General features: G+C 37.5%; 2 protein-coding genes and 1 long non-coding RNA gene across 3 annotated transcripts; 1 reads left to right on the top strand and 2 right to left on the bottom strand.

Annotated features, from left to right (window-relative positions):
* Positions 1–3,935: 3,935 nt before the first annotated feature.
* LOC114721168 (uncharacterized) lies at positions 3,936–4,424 on the bottom strand. The gene has a single exon (XM_028906989.1). It carries the CDS (start codon positions 4,422–4,424, stop codon positions 3,936–3,938), a length of 489 nt encoding a protein of 162 aa, XP_028762822.1.
* Positions 4,425–12,111: 7,687 nt separating this feature from the next.
* Positions 12,112–12,432, bottom strand: LOC114721197 (uncharacterized). The gene is made up of 2 exons (XR_003738040.1): positions 12,320–12,432; positions 12,112–12,199 (listed from the first exon to the last, which is right to left on the bottom strand). It is a non-coding gene; the product is annotated as an uncharacterized LOC114721197 (long non-coding RNA).
* A 1,959-nt stretch (positions 12,433–14,391) lies between these two features.
* Positions 14,392–16,272, top strand: LOC114721167 (uncharacterized). Its single transcript, XM_028906987.1, has one exon. It carries the CDS (start codon positions 14,392–14,394, stop codon positions 16,270–16,272), a length of 1,881 nt encoding a protein of 626 aa, XP_028762820.1.
* Positions 16,273–16,580: the final 308 nt, after the last annotated feature.

Raw genomic sequence — 16,580 nt, 5'->3', positions numbered from 1 at the left:
AAAGTCAAATGGGATTTGATCCAATGCCAGACTCTTTTGTAGCAATAGTGTCTGAAGACTCCCATAATTTTCGTTTGCTGGTAGACTATCCCTTTTACTGCCAACCATAGAAACCCATTTAGCACGCTGCCATGATTCTGATCTACGGTCCTTCCCATCTTCCTCATTATCAACGTATGTTTTACATTCTGAATTTGGATCATTGGATGATATATGTAAAGCAAGTTGCCTACAGAGATCATTCATTTTTACATACCTCATTTGTTCCCCTTCCTCCAACAATGCCACATTAATAAGGTGCCTCAATTTCTTAATACCTTGGCTGCGAATTTCACTGTACTTAGTATCCGCAACATCACTAAGAAAGCCCTGAGCTATACAACACTCCAAAAAGTAATCTGTGCTTATCTCACTGTTTGCAGGATATAGTGAAGCATAAAGAAAGCATTTTTGTGTACTTCGATCACCCAACTGTTTATAGCAAATTTGCAAGATTGAGTATAACTCTTCTAAACCATCAACTTCAACTTGAGGCCAAGGCTTGCGTTCTTTCAAAACCCTCTCCCAATTAAGGGGAGATTCTTGATATATAAAAGACTTTGCTAAAGGAGCTATGAGGAGGGGAAGACAACAACAGAACCTATCACATAATTGTTTAGCGTCTGGTGGTAAAGCCTTGCCAAAAATGTTTCGAAACATATCCTGTGCTTCTTCAGGGGTTAACCTTTTGACCACAACTTTGCTGTCAACATATTTTGAATTCCAAGCAAGAGGAAAATAAGTGGTTATTACTATCTTACTATCTCTATGTGCTGAAATATCCAACTTTTCCCAAATCCCATTGGGTGCGCGCCTTACACCATCTAAAATTAGCAAATATCTTTTGTCCTGAAGCACTCTCTGTATTTTTCGAGCAACTTCACATTCGTCACCTTCTTTATTCACCTTTATTCGATATGCAATTTTCTGCAGAATGTGAAGGTCTTCAATCTGCTTATGAGATGGCAATTTGATGAAAATCACCACATCAAACAATCTGTCATTGCTCTTATAGAAATGGTTATTTAAGTTTTGCATGATTGTTGTTTTCCCCACCCCTTTTTCTCCATGAAGTGCCACGCATCTTGCTCCATCATTGTGCAACAAAGTCAGAATCTCCTGGAAGGCATTCTGAAGAGTCGGATACCCCACAATTAATGGAACACCAGGCTCCTCAATGACCCGCTCTGGCAGCTTAATTATAATCTCCTTCGGAAAATTTTCAATAATTCCGATTACTTCTTTGAATACCTTTTTCATCTTGTATTTGAGATTTTCACGACTCAAAAATTTCAGCTTCTTTTTCCTCACGTTTTCATATTCTTCATTCCAGTAAGTCACTTTTTTCTCAACATATGATATGCGGTTCCTCCAATACTGGTAAACATTAGACGTATCTTTCTGCATACTGCTCGAAACTTCATTGTCTTTGTCCCTTAGTAAAGCAAGTAGCAGCTGCATTCCATTACTTAGCGCTTCTTGCATCTCATCAAGCGAACCTTTTTCCATTTTGGAATTTAATTCCTGAAGCAGAAAATTCGGATCAGATGCCCCCACTGCAGTTGCAGACGCGATAATTCTGGCGTTTTCCGCAGCCATTGAGGAACCTCAAAAACCTGGCGGGAAACAGTTCAAGAAATGTTAGCGAGATTATTATATATTAATGAAACAATTTTGATAGCTAGAATCATTCATTTTAAGATTCTTTAAAACTATCTTATTAAGACATCAATCATGCATCTTGTATTGGCTGACTGCTTGACTCATCACCTTGTTCACGTTTTATCCTACAAATTTGTTCGAATCTTAACTTACTTGGTGTTATTATTGTTTTCTTAAAAGTGATTCAGCATGCAATAATCACACCTTTTTGCTTGAAGCAAGTTGCCTGATTGAATTTATCTTGGTGGAGTTGATGTTTCTTCAGGCAAAACAATATTATTTGCTTAATTAAAAAAAACAGTAAAATATACTAAAACCACATTCTTGCTTTATCTAAATGACAAAACTTTTTATCTATTTTGAAAACATATATGAATCTCCTTTGAAATTAAAATGTAGGTTAGCCAAATCTCATTTATATAATCAAAAATCCATTTTCATCCACCTAAACATTTACTTAGACGTTAAATTTGACTTTTCAACAATTTTTTTTACCAAAATACCCCTCTTACTTAAACATTTTCAAAATATAGTTTTTATAAAACATAGAAATGATTCTAATACATATATTTTCAAACTTTCTAATATGTTATAAAATTTATTAATTTTACATATATTATAAAATTTTATAATTTTAATTTTTCTTCACACTTATTGAAATTTACTTCTTTAAGTTCCTTTTAAATTATTAAAAACATATTTCAAATGTGGATTTTTTTTATCATATAGTATAAATGATATAAGTTTTAGAGATTATATAAATCATATGAATTTTTTATTTAAAATTTTTAAATACATTTTTTGCTATATTTATGAACATATTTAGTCAGATATATATATTTTTAATCAACCTTTTATATCTAAGTGAATTAAATTAATTAAACTTTTATCCCAATATAATTAAAAAAATAAATAACTATTTCCAAAAAATAAAATTAAAGAAAAGAAAAGGCTCTTAAATTCTTCAAAATAATTTTAGCCAAAATTAGGGATTTAATATGATTAAAAGGTAGATTAGTAAATGAAATTTATTCAAATATTTTTTTAAATATTCTTAGTGGAGTTAACAATTTGGATTTAAGTATATATTTTAAAATAGATGAGAGGTCCATGTAATTAAGAATAAATTTAAGGGGGATTAGAGTGTTTTACTCTTAAAAAATATTTGTATGAAATAACTATAATTATAATATCAAATGAAATAATAGTTTGTTGGTTTGGAATTATTAAACTTGATCATGACATAGAAAGTCTATATTCTAACCTGATATGTTTGAGGATAGATTGTCTCTAAGTCTCAAGATCTGACCTCCCCAAATGAATAACAAGCTGCAACAAATATGCACTTCATAAGTAACACAAAATTTGAACTCATATTAGAAAACTTGAATCATTAGAAGAGTCAGACATGGGCTTTTTCTAGCCCATGTCAATTATCATGCATGACCATGTGTACCATTTTGAAAATATTAGTATTTAATAGCGTTTAATTATAAACTCATAGGAAAAAAAGAAAAAGAACATATGACCAAGTGTGATTGGAAAAATTGACATAATAGATATGAGAAACTTGACCTAGGTATTTTTCTTTTATCTTAATCTCCAAATTTACTCATTTGAATGTACTTTAATTTATAATATAAGTCTATTTTGTATAATTATGATATGGATTTTATTTACATCATATATATATATTCATGTTACATTTCTCCAAAAATTTCATAGATAACATTTTCACACAATTTAAAAGTTATTTATAACAAGATTTGTAGTTTTTTTTTTTTTTTTTTTACATTGTGCCTTAACTGTATCTTATCAACAGAAAAAGAGCACGTTTAGAAGTAGAATCAAATGAAACTCCCATGACCCACAATTTTTTTGAGGGTGAAATGTGAGGATTTTCTTAGTAGACGACCTATAAGTACTTCTATAAGTGAACGCTCTGAGTCTAGACACATGCCCTAACATTGGTCAAGCCCCAGTGCTAGAATTGAAGTTTTTTTTTTTTAGCAAAACAAAATCCATATTATTAAAACGCAAAGAAATATTACACTCACTAATAGACTAGCAAAAGAAAGCAAAGAAAGCGGTAAAACCTAAAGTACAACCTACAGACAAAGAAGGGAATCCTAAGTACAACCTATAACCAAGCAAGGAAACTAACACTTAACCTACACCCTTCTTAGTGTTAGTAGAAATGTTACGGCAAGTAAGGTCCTGAAGTAAAATCCGGTTCAGAGGAGGTGGTGGCTTATCAAGCCATCCTTGCGTACCATTCTCCTCATAGCTTGTGCTGCTAAAAAGTCTGCAGCACTATTGTCCCCACGAGCTACCAAGGCTATTGACCATCTGTCTGTCTTATCCCCTAACTCTAAACACTCCTGCATCATTTCCACACACTTCCAATCGCATCCATCCAAGTTCCTACTTCTTACTCTTCTATACAGTTCCAAACAGTCTGTCTCAATTATCACCTCTCCATCACAAAATATATCTTTCATTTTCAAAGCTTCAAGTAAGGCTCTACATTCAGACATGAAAGCAGACCTTGCATCAATAATCATACCAAGGCTGCCCAAGTATCTGCCATTACTGTCTCTTCCTATCACCCCAACACCAGCAATCATGTCTTTACTACAGAAGGCCCCATCTATGTTAATTTTCACCACCCCTTTTGTTGGTCTCTCCCAAGTCAAAGATCTCTCCACCACTGCAATTGGCATCTTCCTTCTCTCCCTCTTCTTGAAACAGCCCTAATACTCATTAACCAATCTGATAGCCTGAGATTAGCAGCTCCCAGCATCTACTTCTTTTCCTTTAAACACACTACAGCATCTGGCCTTCCAGACCCCCCAATACAAGGCAGCGAAAAATGATATATTATAGTCATCAATCTCATTCTTCTTTGACAACCAGCTTTCCAACCACCTATCCAATCTTCCCATATTCTTCTCATCAAATCTCAAAGCTAGAGGGGAGCCGAACCAGCATAACTTAGCCCAGGGACACAAAAAAAGTGCATGTTCGACCGTCTCCACATTCACTTTGCAAATGCTGCATATAGGATCTCTTGCACATTTTCTTTTGTCGCCAAAGCATTACTAACTGCTCTCCACATGAACTGATTGACTTTTGGAGGCACCTTCACTTTCCAAATACTGTTCCAAACCTTCTTGGACATAGTATAGGAGCTACTGGGGGCTTCCCTTTCTTCCTTTGCTTCTTGAAGTTTGGCAATTTTGTAACCTCTCTTGACCGAATATATTCCATCTCTGCTCCCCAACCAAGTATACTTATCTTCCCCCTCAACCACTGGAATTTTCACCTTTAGAATAGCTACTCGGTCTTCCTCATCCAATAAGTCTTCAAACCCATCAAAATTCCAATTCCTATTGGAAATAATGTCTTTTACCTTCAGCTTTTTCATTTCCTTAGTCAGATTTCTTTGCTTAAGACAGAAACCTTCCTCCTCGGTCAACCATTTTCCTTCAAACAGACTTATCTTATCTCCTTTATTAACTCTCCTAATTAGATCCCTTTGCAGCAACTCCCTTCCTTCCAGAATGCTCGACCAACCCCAAGAGGCTTTACTACCCTTTCTAGCTTGCAAAAAATCAGCATTTGAAAAATATAAGCCTTTGAGGATCCTGCTCCACATCTCATCAGGATTCTGACAAAGCCGCCATGTAGTCTTTGCTAACAAGGCTTTATTCATCTTCATAAAATCTCCAAATCCCACTTCCCCCTTATCCCTACACATAGTTTTCCAAGACCTCCAGTGAATTCTTCCTTCCCCATTCTTTTGTCCCCACCAAAAGCCAGAAACCATCTGATCAAGCTCTTTACAGGTCTTTTTGGGAAAACTAAAGCAAGACATAGGGTAAATTGGTATTGCATTCGCTACTGCTTTGATCATGACCTCACTTCCAGCAAAAGTCAACAATTTCTACTTCCATCCTTGTAGCTTAAGGCTCAGTTTGTTCTTCACAAAAGTCAAAGCCTCAGACTTAGACTTACCCCACAAGACAGGAAGGCCAAGCTACTTTCCAGGTTCGGTTGTATCCATAATTCCCATAATCTCAAACACCTCCTGCTTCACCTCTTCTACTATATTCTTTGAGAAGAAGATACATGACTTATCCAAATTCACTGGTTGACCCGATGCTTTGCAATAGCTATCCAGAATTTCCCTCAAGATATCACAATTCCTTCTTTTAGCATTGACAAAAAACACCGAGTCATCTGCAAAGAAGCAATGAGATAGTATAGGACATTTGTTAGCTAGCCTAATTCCTTTCAGTTTCCCATTATCAACATAAGCATCAACCATGGCAGACAGAACATAAGAAGCAATTATGAAGAGAAAAGGTGAAAGTGGATCCCCCCAGCGTACCCCTCTTTCCATATTTAAATCAGCAATCTTGTGTCCTCCTACTACCAAACTCAATTGAACTGATCTCACACATTCCATAATCTAAGACAACCACCTTTCTCGGAAGCCCATCTCCCTTATAACCGCCTCAATGAAGTCCCATTCAAGCCTATCATAGGCTTTATTCATATCGATCTTTACAGCCATTTCAAACTTCCTTCCCTTTTTTTTTTATTTTTCAAATAATGGTAAGCCTCAGGAGCTACCAAAATATTGTCTTGTGTAAGCCTCCCAGCAATAAAAGCTCTTTGATTTCCTGATATAATTCTAGCCAGCAACTGTCTCATTCTATTTGCCAGAATCTTAGAAATGACTTTATAAGCAAAGTTGCAAAGACTATGGGCCTATACTGTCCCACATTCTCAGCATTATCTACTTTGGGAATTAGTACCACATTAGTCTTGTTAATCGCTGCTAGCTTTGCATTATTATTAAAGAAATCAAAGACCATCTCCCCTACCTCCTTACTAACTTCTGACCAAGCCAACTGATAAAACATGCCAGAGTAACCATCTGGTCCAGGGGCTTTAGATCCCCCAAGTTGGAATACCGCTCCTCCATTGTCACAAGTTTCTCAAGCTGCACATTATCTTTTGTAGTTACTTGTTTCTTAACAAATTTCATAACCTTCTCTAAATCCCTACATCCCCCCGAGGCAAACAAAGTGCTATAGTACTTGGTAAAAGAACTATTAATCTCTTCCTCCTTCTCCAGCAACGTGTTCCCCTCTCCTCTCAATTTAATCACTTTGTTTCTTGTACGCCTCTGGATCGTGCTAGAGTGAAAGAAACGTGTATTCTTGTCACCAGCTTCCAACCACTTTATCCTCGATCTCTGCCACCAATACACCTCCTCCCTATCCCAAGCTTCTTCCATTTTCATTATTATTTCTTGAATTTTCAATTTCTTCTCAGCAGTCAAAAGTCCACTTCTGCAGATACTCAATTCCTTGTTTAACTTGTCAATGGAAGTCCTTGCATTTGGAAAGGTCTGCTTACCCCATTTCAGTAAATCATCTTTACAATTTTCTAGTCTGTGTATAAACTCCTCTACTTTATTCCCTTCCATTTACCACTTTTTGCCATCCTTCCCTTACTACTTTCAGAAAATCTTCATGTTCAATCCAGAATGCTTCAAACCTGAAAGCTTTAGGGACCCTTGAATGCTTATATTCACATTCAACACGAAGCACATGGTGATCAGATCCCACAGGTTCGATATGGATGACTAGTGCATTCTGAAATTTCTCTCTGAATTCCACATTTGCCGTAGCCCTGTCTATTCTTTCTTTCACATAAGCCTCCCCCAATCTTTTATAGTTCCAGGTATAAGGCGCCCCATTGAAATTCAGGTCAATCAACCCACAATTAGATAGCATTCTCTGAAAATTTAACGTTTTTCTCAGATCAATAGGTCTGCTGCCAAACTTTTCAAAACAAGGGACCATATCATTAAAGTCTCCCACGCACAGCCAAGATCCTGTTACTCCCCTTGCAATACGTCTCAAGTCTTCCCACACCTTCTCATTATCTTCATCTCTAGAGGCACCATAAACATACATAACAAAGTCAGGGACATCTAGCACTGTGGAGTTCATGCATGTGTGAATTATATTGCGTGAACTATGCCAGACGTTTATCACAACTTTTTTCCACCATAAACCCATCCCACCACTTCTAACTACTGGTTCCACATACCATTCCTCATCCATCCCACACTTCTTTTTCACATCTTTCATTTTTCTACTCTTCATTCTTGTTTCCATAGGGAAGATAACTGAGGGCTTTCTTCTAATATTTTCTTCCCTCAGTTTTTTGACTGTCAAGGCTCTCCCAAGACCTTAACAATTCCATGTGATGAAATTCATTGCCCCTTGGTGGCTATTAAAGGCCAGCCACCTTCACCTTCAGCAATGACACATGATTCACTTCTGTCCTCCTCCAATGTATCTTGTACTTCTCTTCTTACCATTTCCCCCAACTTTCCCCTACCATCCTTCCCCTTCCTAGCCCTTCTTTTTAACAATCTGACACTCTTTCTGGTTATTGTTTTTTGACTCTCCTGTTTGTTCAACCCAAAATCATTAGCAGAATTGTTGAAAAATAGCCTTCTTCTCTTCATATTCAACTGCTCTACTCCTTCTTCAAGCACTCTCTTCAGTTTGATCCTTCTTAGACCAATAGCCACTTCAGAAATAGGTGAGAGTTTGTCAAATACTACAATTGCCTTTGACAAATCCTCCTTCAGCTTGGGAGATCCATCAATCGACATATTTATCACTTCAATTTCCTTCATACTAGAGAGGTTCCTAACATTCTCGTTGTCCACCCCTTCACTTACATCAATCTTCTTTTGTGTCTTGTGTCTGTACATCAGAACTTCCTTCCCCTTTAGTTTTCTTTCCTTCTCTAGGATCAACCTTCATCTGTTCATCAATCTTACCACTCTTCAGGTCATCTTGCCCCTTTAAGATTCTGTTTGCCAGTTTCTTTAACTCTTCTTCCACATTTCTTCCACACTTCTTTTCACTCCATTCTTCCCAGTTATTATTGCAACAAACAATCTTAGCATCAATTCTCTTAGTAGCCTGAACACCTAACCAGCTTCCAAACTCCAAGTCACCATACTTTGGTTCCTCACTTCTTGGACAGCTTCTTTGATCATGTCCTAGCAATCCACAACGATAGCAAAAGTTTTGTAATCTCTCGTACCTGGCTTTGATCCACATAGGCTCCTTTCCTGGTCTGGTAGTCCACATACCAGACACCAGAGGCTTTTCTGTATCCACCAAAACTCTTGCACGTAAATAGCTACGAATCAACAAATTGCCAGACCTAGGATTCTCCACCAACATCACCTCACCTAATTCAGATCCCAGGGTTATCGCGTTCTCTACATCCATTACTTCCAGCGACAGATCATGGAATTGAATCCAAAATGGACATTTGCTGAAGTCCACTTCCTTGTAAGTCATAAACTGTTTCCATAGCTGAACGTTGAGCAGTATACCTTGGATCGACCATGGACGCCCTCGCAAGATCCTTAAGTATTCTTCCCTGCGACGGAATTTGAAGATGAATGATCGATCCTCAATTTCAATGATCTCCAGGTCCTCATGCTTCTCCAAGTTCCAGCCCTTCCTGATCATCTTGATCACGTCGGAGCATTGAAACTCTTTACTGTCATCATTCTTCCAACAAGCGCTCCACCATATAATTACCGACGGTCGCTCTTCTTCCAAACCAGCTCCACTTCCTTTCCTTTCCTTCCCCTCGCACCTCCGTCTCCACTACATTGTCCTTCTACTCCTACCTCCATACCTCACTAATTCCTCTCCGTCACAATGAGCGACAGATCGGACACTCTTTAGTCACTGTCACAGTAGGCGGCAGATCTCGCACAAAGAACGACGATAACCGTCGTAACTAACTCTCACAGAGGAGAGAGAAAAAGCTCTCACGCAGGAGAGAAAAACTACTCCCAAGTTCAACTTGAAGTTTTAAAGATGACAAATGTTTCTGGATCAAAAGATTTTTCAAGCAAGTATTTGAGTTTGGATTTTTTGTGATTGTGTTAGGTTTCTGGAAAAAAGTTATAGAGTTTGTGACAAAAACATTTTACAGAGCAATTTCACGATAAAACTTTCAAGTACCAGAATTCTCAATAATCGCTTCAAGAATTAAAAGCATTCTGTTTTGAAAACAAATATCTAATGATAAACCTTCTTCTGGTTATTCTCAATTAATTTCTCGAATATTACTCTACTCAAGCATATACTCGAGTAAAGATTTTCTTATTGAACTAATCTTTTTGAGGTGAAAACTTTCTTTCTCTGTCAAGTTACTCGACTACTCACTCAACTTATCTTTTACTCAATTATCTTCTTGAGTTTCAAGTTTCTTAGTGTCTCAAAACTTATTTATTCTTTCTAACCTCGACTATGCGCTCAAGCTGAGGATTTCCCGACTATGTGCTTGAGTACCTAGTTTAAGTTGAAGTATCTCTATAAGCTTTCTTCAGACTCTTACTCGACCATATGATTGGTTATCCGTCAACTTGATTATCAACTCGAGTCATGCCCTTCTGGTGCCGAATTTCAAACTCTCAATTCGATTACTCTCTCAAAGGTTCTGTCTTATTAAAGCTATCTTCTACTCCTTATTTGATAACTTTCTCAAGTATTCCTCTTCTCAATAAGACACTAGAGTAAAGTTGTTTTAACTGGTTTCTTTTCCTAAGTGTCTACTCAAATAAAAACTTTATCAGTCTAATTTCTTTGAGCTTTCTTTTGTATCTTTTTGAGTATATGAGCGAGTAAACATCTACATGAGTAAGCACTCGAGTATTATCTTTTTCTTCAGCTTCTTACTCAAGAAGCTACTTGAGTAAGCTTATCAATTTCTTAACTATCAAATTTCAATTTCTTGCTTCTTATTAGAAGGACTCAATATATACCTCAAGCTATTATCGTTCCACTATGTTATGAGTTTATGAAGCACTAATAACATGATTGAAGTAAGATTACCACAAGTTTAAGGACTCAACGGAAAAATGATGTTGGTTAGCAACTTTTATCATAAGCATGGAATGCAACTCAATGGATACAAGCTACCAACCTACTAGCTCCATTTCCAATGGAAACAAAGCTTTGAATGTGATGGATACTTGTTGAAGATTAACAAACTTGAGTTACCACTCTATTGCATTAATATTATTCATATTCATTGCTCTAAGAAGGCGTGGCCGGGGCACATATTTTGTTTTACGGCTTGTGCTTTTTGGCGGCTACCTGGCATTGGGTACATTGGAATCTAGAAATCTTTTGTGATGGATGTACAAGAAAACATCTTTTGGATTTGCCTAAAATTTTTGTAAAGTGTATTTCTGAGTTTCAATGATCATTTATTACTCTTAGAGAAAGAGAAATTCATTAAAGCTTCATTAAATTCTAAGATATTCAAGACTGTGGGAATCTTGAATGCTGAATAACCTTACAGGAAGTAAAAAAGAGTGATCAAGTGATAAGAGCATGTTAAATCTTGAAAACCTAACGGAAACTTAGAGGTGATTTGAGAAATAGACGTCAAGTAGTAGACCAAACTAGTATAATCTTGTTGTGTTGTATTTAGTATTTAATTTATCCTCCAGTGATATCCTAGAGATATAAGTTTAGATGAAAAATTATATAGAATGGGGGGTGGATAGAAATGGATTCTCAGTTATATAAGAGAAATTTATGCAACATACAATGATTCTCAATTATATAAGAGAAATTTATGTAACATACATTTTAATTTTAATGAATTTTTTTTTGAAAATAGGTTACAGATTTCTGTGTAATTTAACATAGAATATAGAATGGTGGTTAGTGCACGTTACTCTAAATTTTATAAATAGACTTATTAATCCTTTAAAAAATATATTTCATGAATGTTTTAAAAAAAATGAAATTTTCATTATTTTTTCTATGTTCGTGTCTTATTATTTGTCCTTTGATGTATTTTTATTCTTTTCATAATATGGAATAAAAAAATATAGTAAAGTTTAGGAGGTGTTTAGATACCCAATAATCACTTTTCAGAATCACTTTTTTGTAAATCGAGATAAATTTTTTTACATATTTACCTAATATACCGTAAAAACACTTCTGAAACTAATTTAATCTTATCCAAATACTCCCTTAATAATTTGGCCGTGGTTTAGTTGGAAACTGCAGCTACACTTTAGGGTGATATAGATCTCTTACAGCTAAAAGGATATGCATGTTAAAGGGATCCCTTACTGATTCAAATCACGTACTAAGCAGCTAGCCCCAAGTAATCATTTCCTGAGTAAAAGCATCTAGTTAACATTCATTTTTTCCTGCAAATTAAAACCCAATATCAAGCCAGCATCAACTAACATATAAACTAAAGCTCTTTCAACATCAAAATTATTAAACTCGAAAGAGAAATTAATTGAGAAAGAGTGATGGCTTGCGCATACTGAGACAGGTTGCTAGCGAAGGTCCGATTCTTGATCCCCATGAAAGCTCGTAGTGGAGATCTCTACTTCAAAGGAGACAGTCTAGCCAAATCAGAAGAAGCAATCACGTATATGAGTACTTTTGACTCCGAAATCAGAACAATGAAATTAGCTCATTTTGTACAAGTTGTGTGTGTGTGTCTATATACATATCTTACTTACCAGTAATCAAGAATTCCCATTATTTTAGTCTTCTTTCCCTTGTTAGCTTTTTCTCTATCAGAAGTGGCTTCAGGTACTTAGAATTTCCTGAGTTAAACTCATGAACTTGACATTTTTCGCAGCACCCCGTGCTTTGGTTGCAAGATTCAGAGCCATGTCTATATGAATACATACACAAGAGTCCAAAAGCTGTTTCGGTATCGACTATTATAACAACTCATAAGAGAAATTATGGAAAAACATAACCACTGCTTGACTGTAAGAATCAGAATATAAAGCAGCCTCAACGTCAAATAACTACCACAACTAAGAAGAGAAATTAATTAAAAATCAGAAAATGCAGCGATGACTTGTGATTACCCAGAATATGAGCAGAAGAGAAGCTAGCTTGCTTTTTTCCGGAGATGGTCTGAGTGTTGATTCCGATGAAAGATTTCAATTTTTGGTGAAGGTATGGGTGGAGAAGCTTCAGAGGAGGGTCTCCTTAGGTGTGAAGATGCGAGAATTGCTGTCTAAGGGTCTGTTTGGTTTGAGAGAGGGGTAGGGGAAGGGAGGGGAGGTTTCATTCTCACATTGTTTGATTTGATTAAAAAAAAGAAGGGGAGGATATTTAATGATCCTTTGTTTAGTTCAAGGAGAGGAGGGGAGGGATAGTAATAATCAATTTATCATTTTACCCTTATATATTAGTTTATGTTTTTTATTGATATATCATATAAATTAATTTACATCTTACTTTAAATCATATAATTTAACAAAAATTCAGTCTTATCATATTAATATGTGTACTAAAAAATTGGTACAGTAATCTTTATTTTAATTAATATAATAATATATTTAAAATAATCAAATTAACAAATTTTACACGCTCTAAGAAAAATGAAATTTTATTCTCTTTAGGCTATTTTTTTTTTCAGCTTTAAAATATATTTAATAAATAATATATTTATAAAAAACAATTAATTTTATAATATTATAATTTTTTATATAATAATTTTTTATAATATATTTTTAATTATAATAATGTATATATTTTTTATTTTTTACTTAGGATTATATATTTTTTATTTGAAATAAATATTATAATAATATATTTTATAGGTAGAAGTGAAATATTGAAAAAACTATAAGGGATATAATGGTTCAAAAATTTGGCTCCCCTCCAAAAACTCTCAATTTGAAGGGAAGTCAAAATGGAGAGAGGGAGAGGAGGGGAGCGGACATTTTAACTCCATTCTCCTTCAAAATTTTTAACCACATGAGGAGAGGGATTCATTTTCTCTCCCCTCCCCTACCCTCCCCTCAAACCAAACAGGCATGTTTCATCCTCACTTTGTTTGGTTTGATTAAAATATGATCATGTTTCATTTAAAGACTCATTACAAATATATTATGAAAATAAAACGTTGTGAATTTAGAATGAAAACTTATTAATAATGAAATAGAACATGTTAATTTTTAAGATTATATTATAATTCAGTCTTGTTTAAAAACTTATCACAGCTGTGGTTTGCAGATAAAACAAATAAAAGCAACAAATAAAATCCAGTAAACGACAAATGACAAATAAATTTAGGCACTCTCAATCTCAAATCTCAAAGTACTATAATAGAAAAGCGATAACAAATTTTTTTTATTACCATGAACGTAGTGCCACAAGTTTCTCAGCGAGGCCGCGAAATTGAACGTGGGTTAGGAATTTGTGAGGTGTGAATAGTTGACAATAATCGGAACGCGTGATCAATACGATTGATGATGACAGTTGTAATGATAATAAAATATTGCAAGATTGCCGATCTCAATGACGAGGAACAGCGGTGATCAAGTACGGGAAATACGAGGGAGCGTGAAAGAAAGGAGACAATAAGCTAATATTGGCAAGATTCTAAAGGTGCAGAGAGAGAGAAGCTAGAGAGAGAAGCTCCCTCTTGGAGTGTGTGCACAGTGTTCGGCCTCCGTCGTGAGAGATCCCCCGCTGCCCACTGCAGCGGAGGAGAAAGAGCGTGACACTTACCGCCCACTGTGGTAAGGAAGGTAGAAAGAGTACCTTTGTTCCATTGCTCCCCGAAGCAATGGAACAAAATATCGACATCCCACTAACTGAAAAAGGAGAAAGAACGCCACGAAGTGCCGGAGACCCCAGAACATCGAAAAAAGTTAAGATACAAGATGACGAGGAAACAAACGCTATCATGGATACTGATATTGATTTGGACGCCACTCGGCCAGCATCTCAACGGTGGGAGGGCATCCAGAAGCAACTGTTCAATGAGGAGATACCCGATAGCGCTGCATCAATACTCCCGGATAACATGGATGATGATCAAGTGCAGAAAGAACCCGACTCCTATCAGGAGACTCCCAAGCCATCCTTCAAAGACAAACTGCTCAATGAAGAGAACAACCGGGAAGACGACACGCAGAAGGAAGTAACCATCGAGCCAGGGGATGTCTCCATCGCTCTAGAAGGACTTATTCCTAATATCTCCTTCTCGCAGCGCATCAAAGACCTTCTGACGCAAAACATGAAATATGCAGTAGTCGTTAAACTCCTTGGTCGCTATATTAGGCAGGAGACACTATTTGGGAAGATCGTAAGTCTCTGGAGACCAGTAGGACACTTCAAGCTCACGGAACTCGACGGTGGATGCTTCATGGTCAAATTCAGCAACCAACAAGACTACCTTTCGGCCATGTTGGGAGGACCCTGGGTTGTACTTGGACACTACCTCACAGTACACCCATGGGAGCCCTCTTTCTCCCCTCTCAACTTAGAAATCAAGCAAGTGCTCGGATGGGTCCGTCTTCCTGGTCTGCCTTACCATTATTACCATAAAAGTGTCCTGCGGGCCATCGGAGGTGTTATTGGAGAAGTTCTGAAGATTGACTACAACACCGAGGGAGTGGACAAGGCACGCTTCGCAAGGCTTGCAGTCAAGCTAGACCTCACTAAACCGCTAGTTGCTAAGATCAAGCTCGACGGCACCACCCAGTTGGTAGAGTACGAAGGTTTGCCAACCATATGCTACCACTGCGGCCGCTACGGTCATCTTGAAGCCGTCTGCCCCTCCAAAGTACAACATAACCAGCCCCAGCAGATGCACCAGAACCCATCGGAGAACCCAGCTTCTAACTCTGATAGAACCCAGACGAACAATGGTGATCCAGCGCGTACCCACTCGGCGCGTGAGGAATCAGTCTTCGGGGCCTGGATGAAGGCCCCCTCCCGAGGGTGGCGCCCGAGCAGAGCCCCCAAAAAGCGTTCTGACGTCACTCCAAACATGGAATATGGTACCAACAGATTTGAACTCCTAGCTAGACCAGACGAAACTACGATACGCCAAGAAGGAAACCCCTCTGCTTCAATGCCACAGGAAGATGTAACCCCTGTTTATCCTGACACCCCCATTGAGAGACCCAAGGGAAACACAGCACACAAGTCAACGATCCTCCGAAACAAAAAGCCACCCAGAAATGTCAGCCCCAAGAAACCCCAGCCACCCAAGTCTGCCTCTGACACAATTTTCGACTCCCCAGCCTACACCATGTCTAACATTCAGACCTCCCTTGACCCTACCAAACACTCAGCCGTTACCTTTTCGACCCCACGTCAAACCCAAAGCCCAAATACAGAACAACCCAAAGCCCACAAAGATCACGCACCACTCAATCCTTCAATCCCAGCCCAGCTAGGAAAAGAGAACATCCTACCAAAACCGCCTGATAGAAGCCCATCCAAAGGGAAATTCAAAATCCAACCAACCTTTAAAGTCAAAAACCTGAAGCCCAGAACGAAGGAAGAGGTCGGGAACCCATCTGAAGAACTCACTAGAGCTCTAGCAGAGGCTCTGGGTGCCCACCCCCCATCAGATGACGACACCACATTCGTGGAAGCAGCAGAAACTGGATTCGAAGATGACTCAGCATCTGAACGCGCTGAGATGGATCACTAAACTTCTCATGAATCGATCCATTTTCGTTTGGAACTGCCAAGGGGCAGCCTCTGCCAAGTTTCATCGTGTTCTTAGGTCCCTCCTTCAGGGATACCACCCGGACATTGTAATCCTACTTGAGCCCAGAATCTCTGGATCAAAGGCAGACAAAGTAATTCTCAAAATGGGCTACCCAAACTCTCACAGAGTTGAAGCAATCGGTTTCTCTGGAGGAATCTGGTACATGTGGCGTGACCATATATCTGTGGAGATTCTTCTCAACCACCAACAATTCATTCACTCACGAGTCTCTGATGACTTGGGAAGCC

The sequence above is a fragment of the Neltuma alba genome, unplaced genomic scaffold (genome assembly GCF_004799145.2).
Source record: "Neltuma alba isolate B1F8T4 unplaced genomic scaffold, ASM479914v2 tig00012014_pilon, whole genome shotgun sequence".
Taxonomy (NCBI): Eukaryota; Viridiplantae; Streptophyta; class Magnoliopsida; order Fabales; family Fabaceae; genus Neltuma; species Neltuma alba.
The sequence above is the reverse complement of the archived record's forward strand: the minus strand, read 5'-3'. Positions and strand labels throughout refer to the sequence as shown.

What these genes read in the sequence shown, in the direction of transcription:
- LOC114721168 (XM_028906989.1), bottom strand. Translation starts at nt 4,424, where the DNA reads ATGCCAATTGCAGTGGTGGAGAGATCTTTGACTTGGGAGAGACCAACA.
- LOC114721167 (XM_028906987.1), top strand. Translation starts at nt 14,392, where the DNA reads ATGGAACAAAATATCGACATCCCACTAACTGAAAAAGGAGAAAGAACG.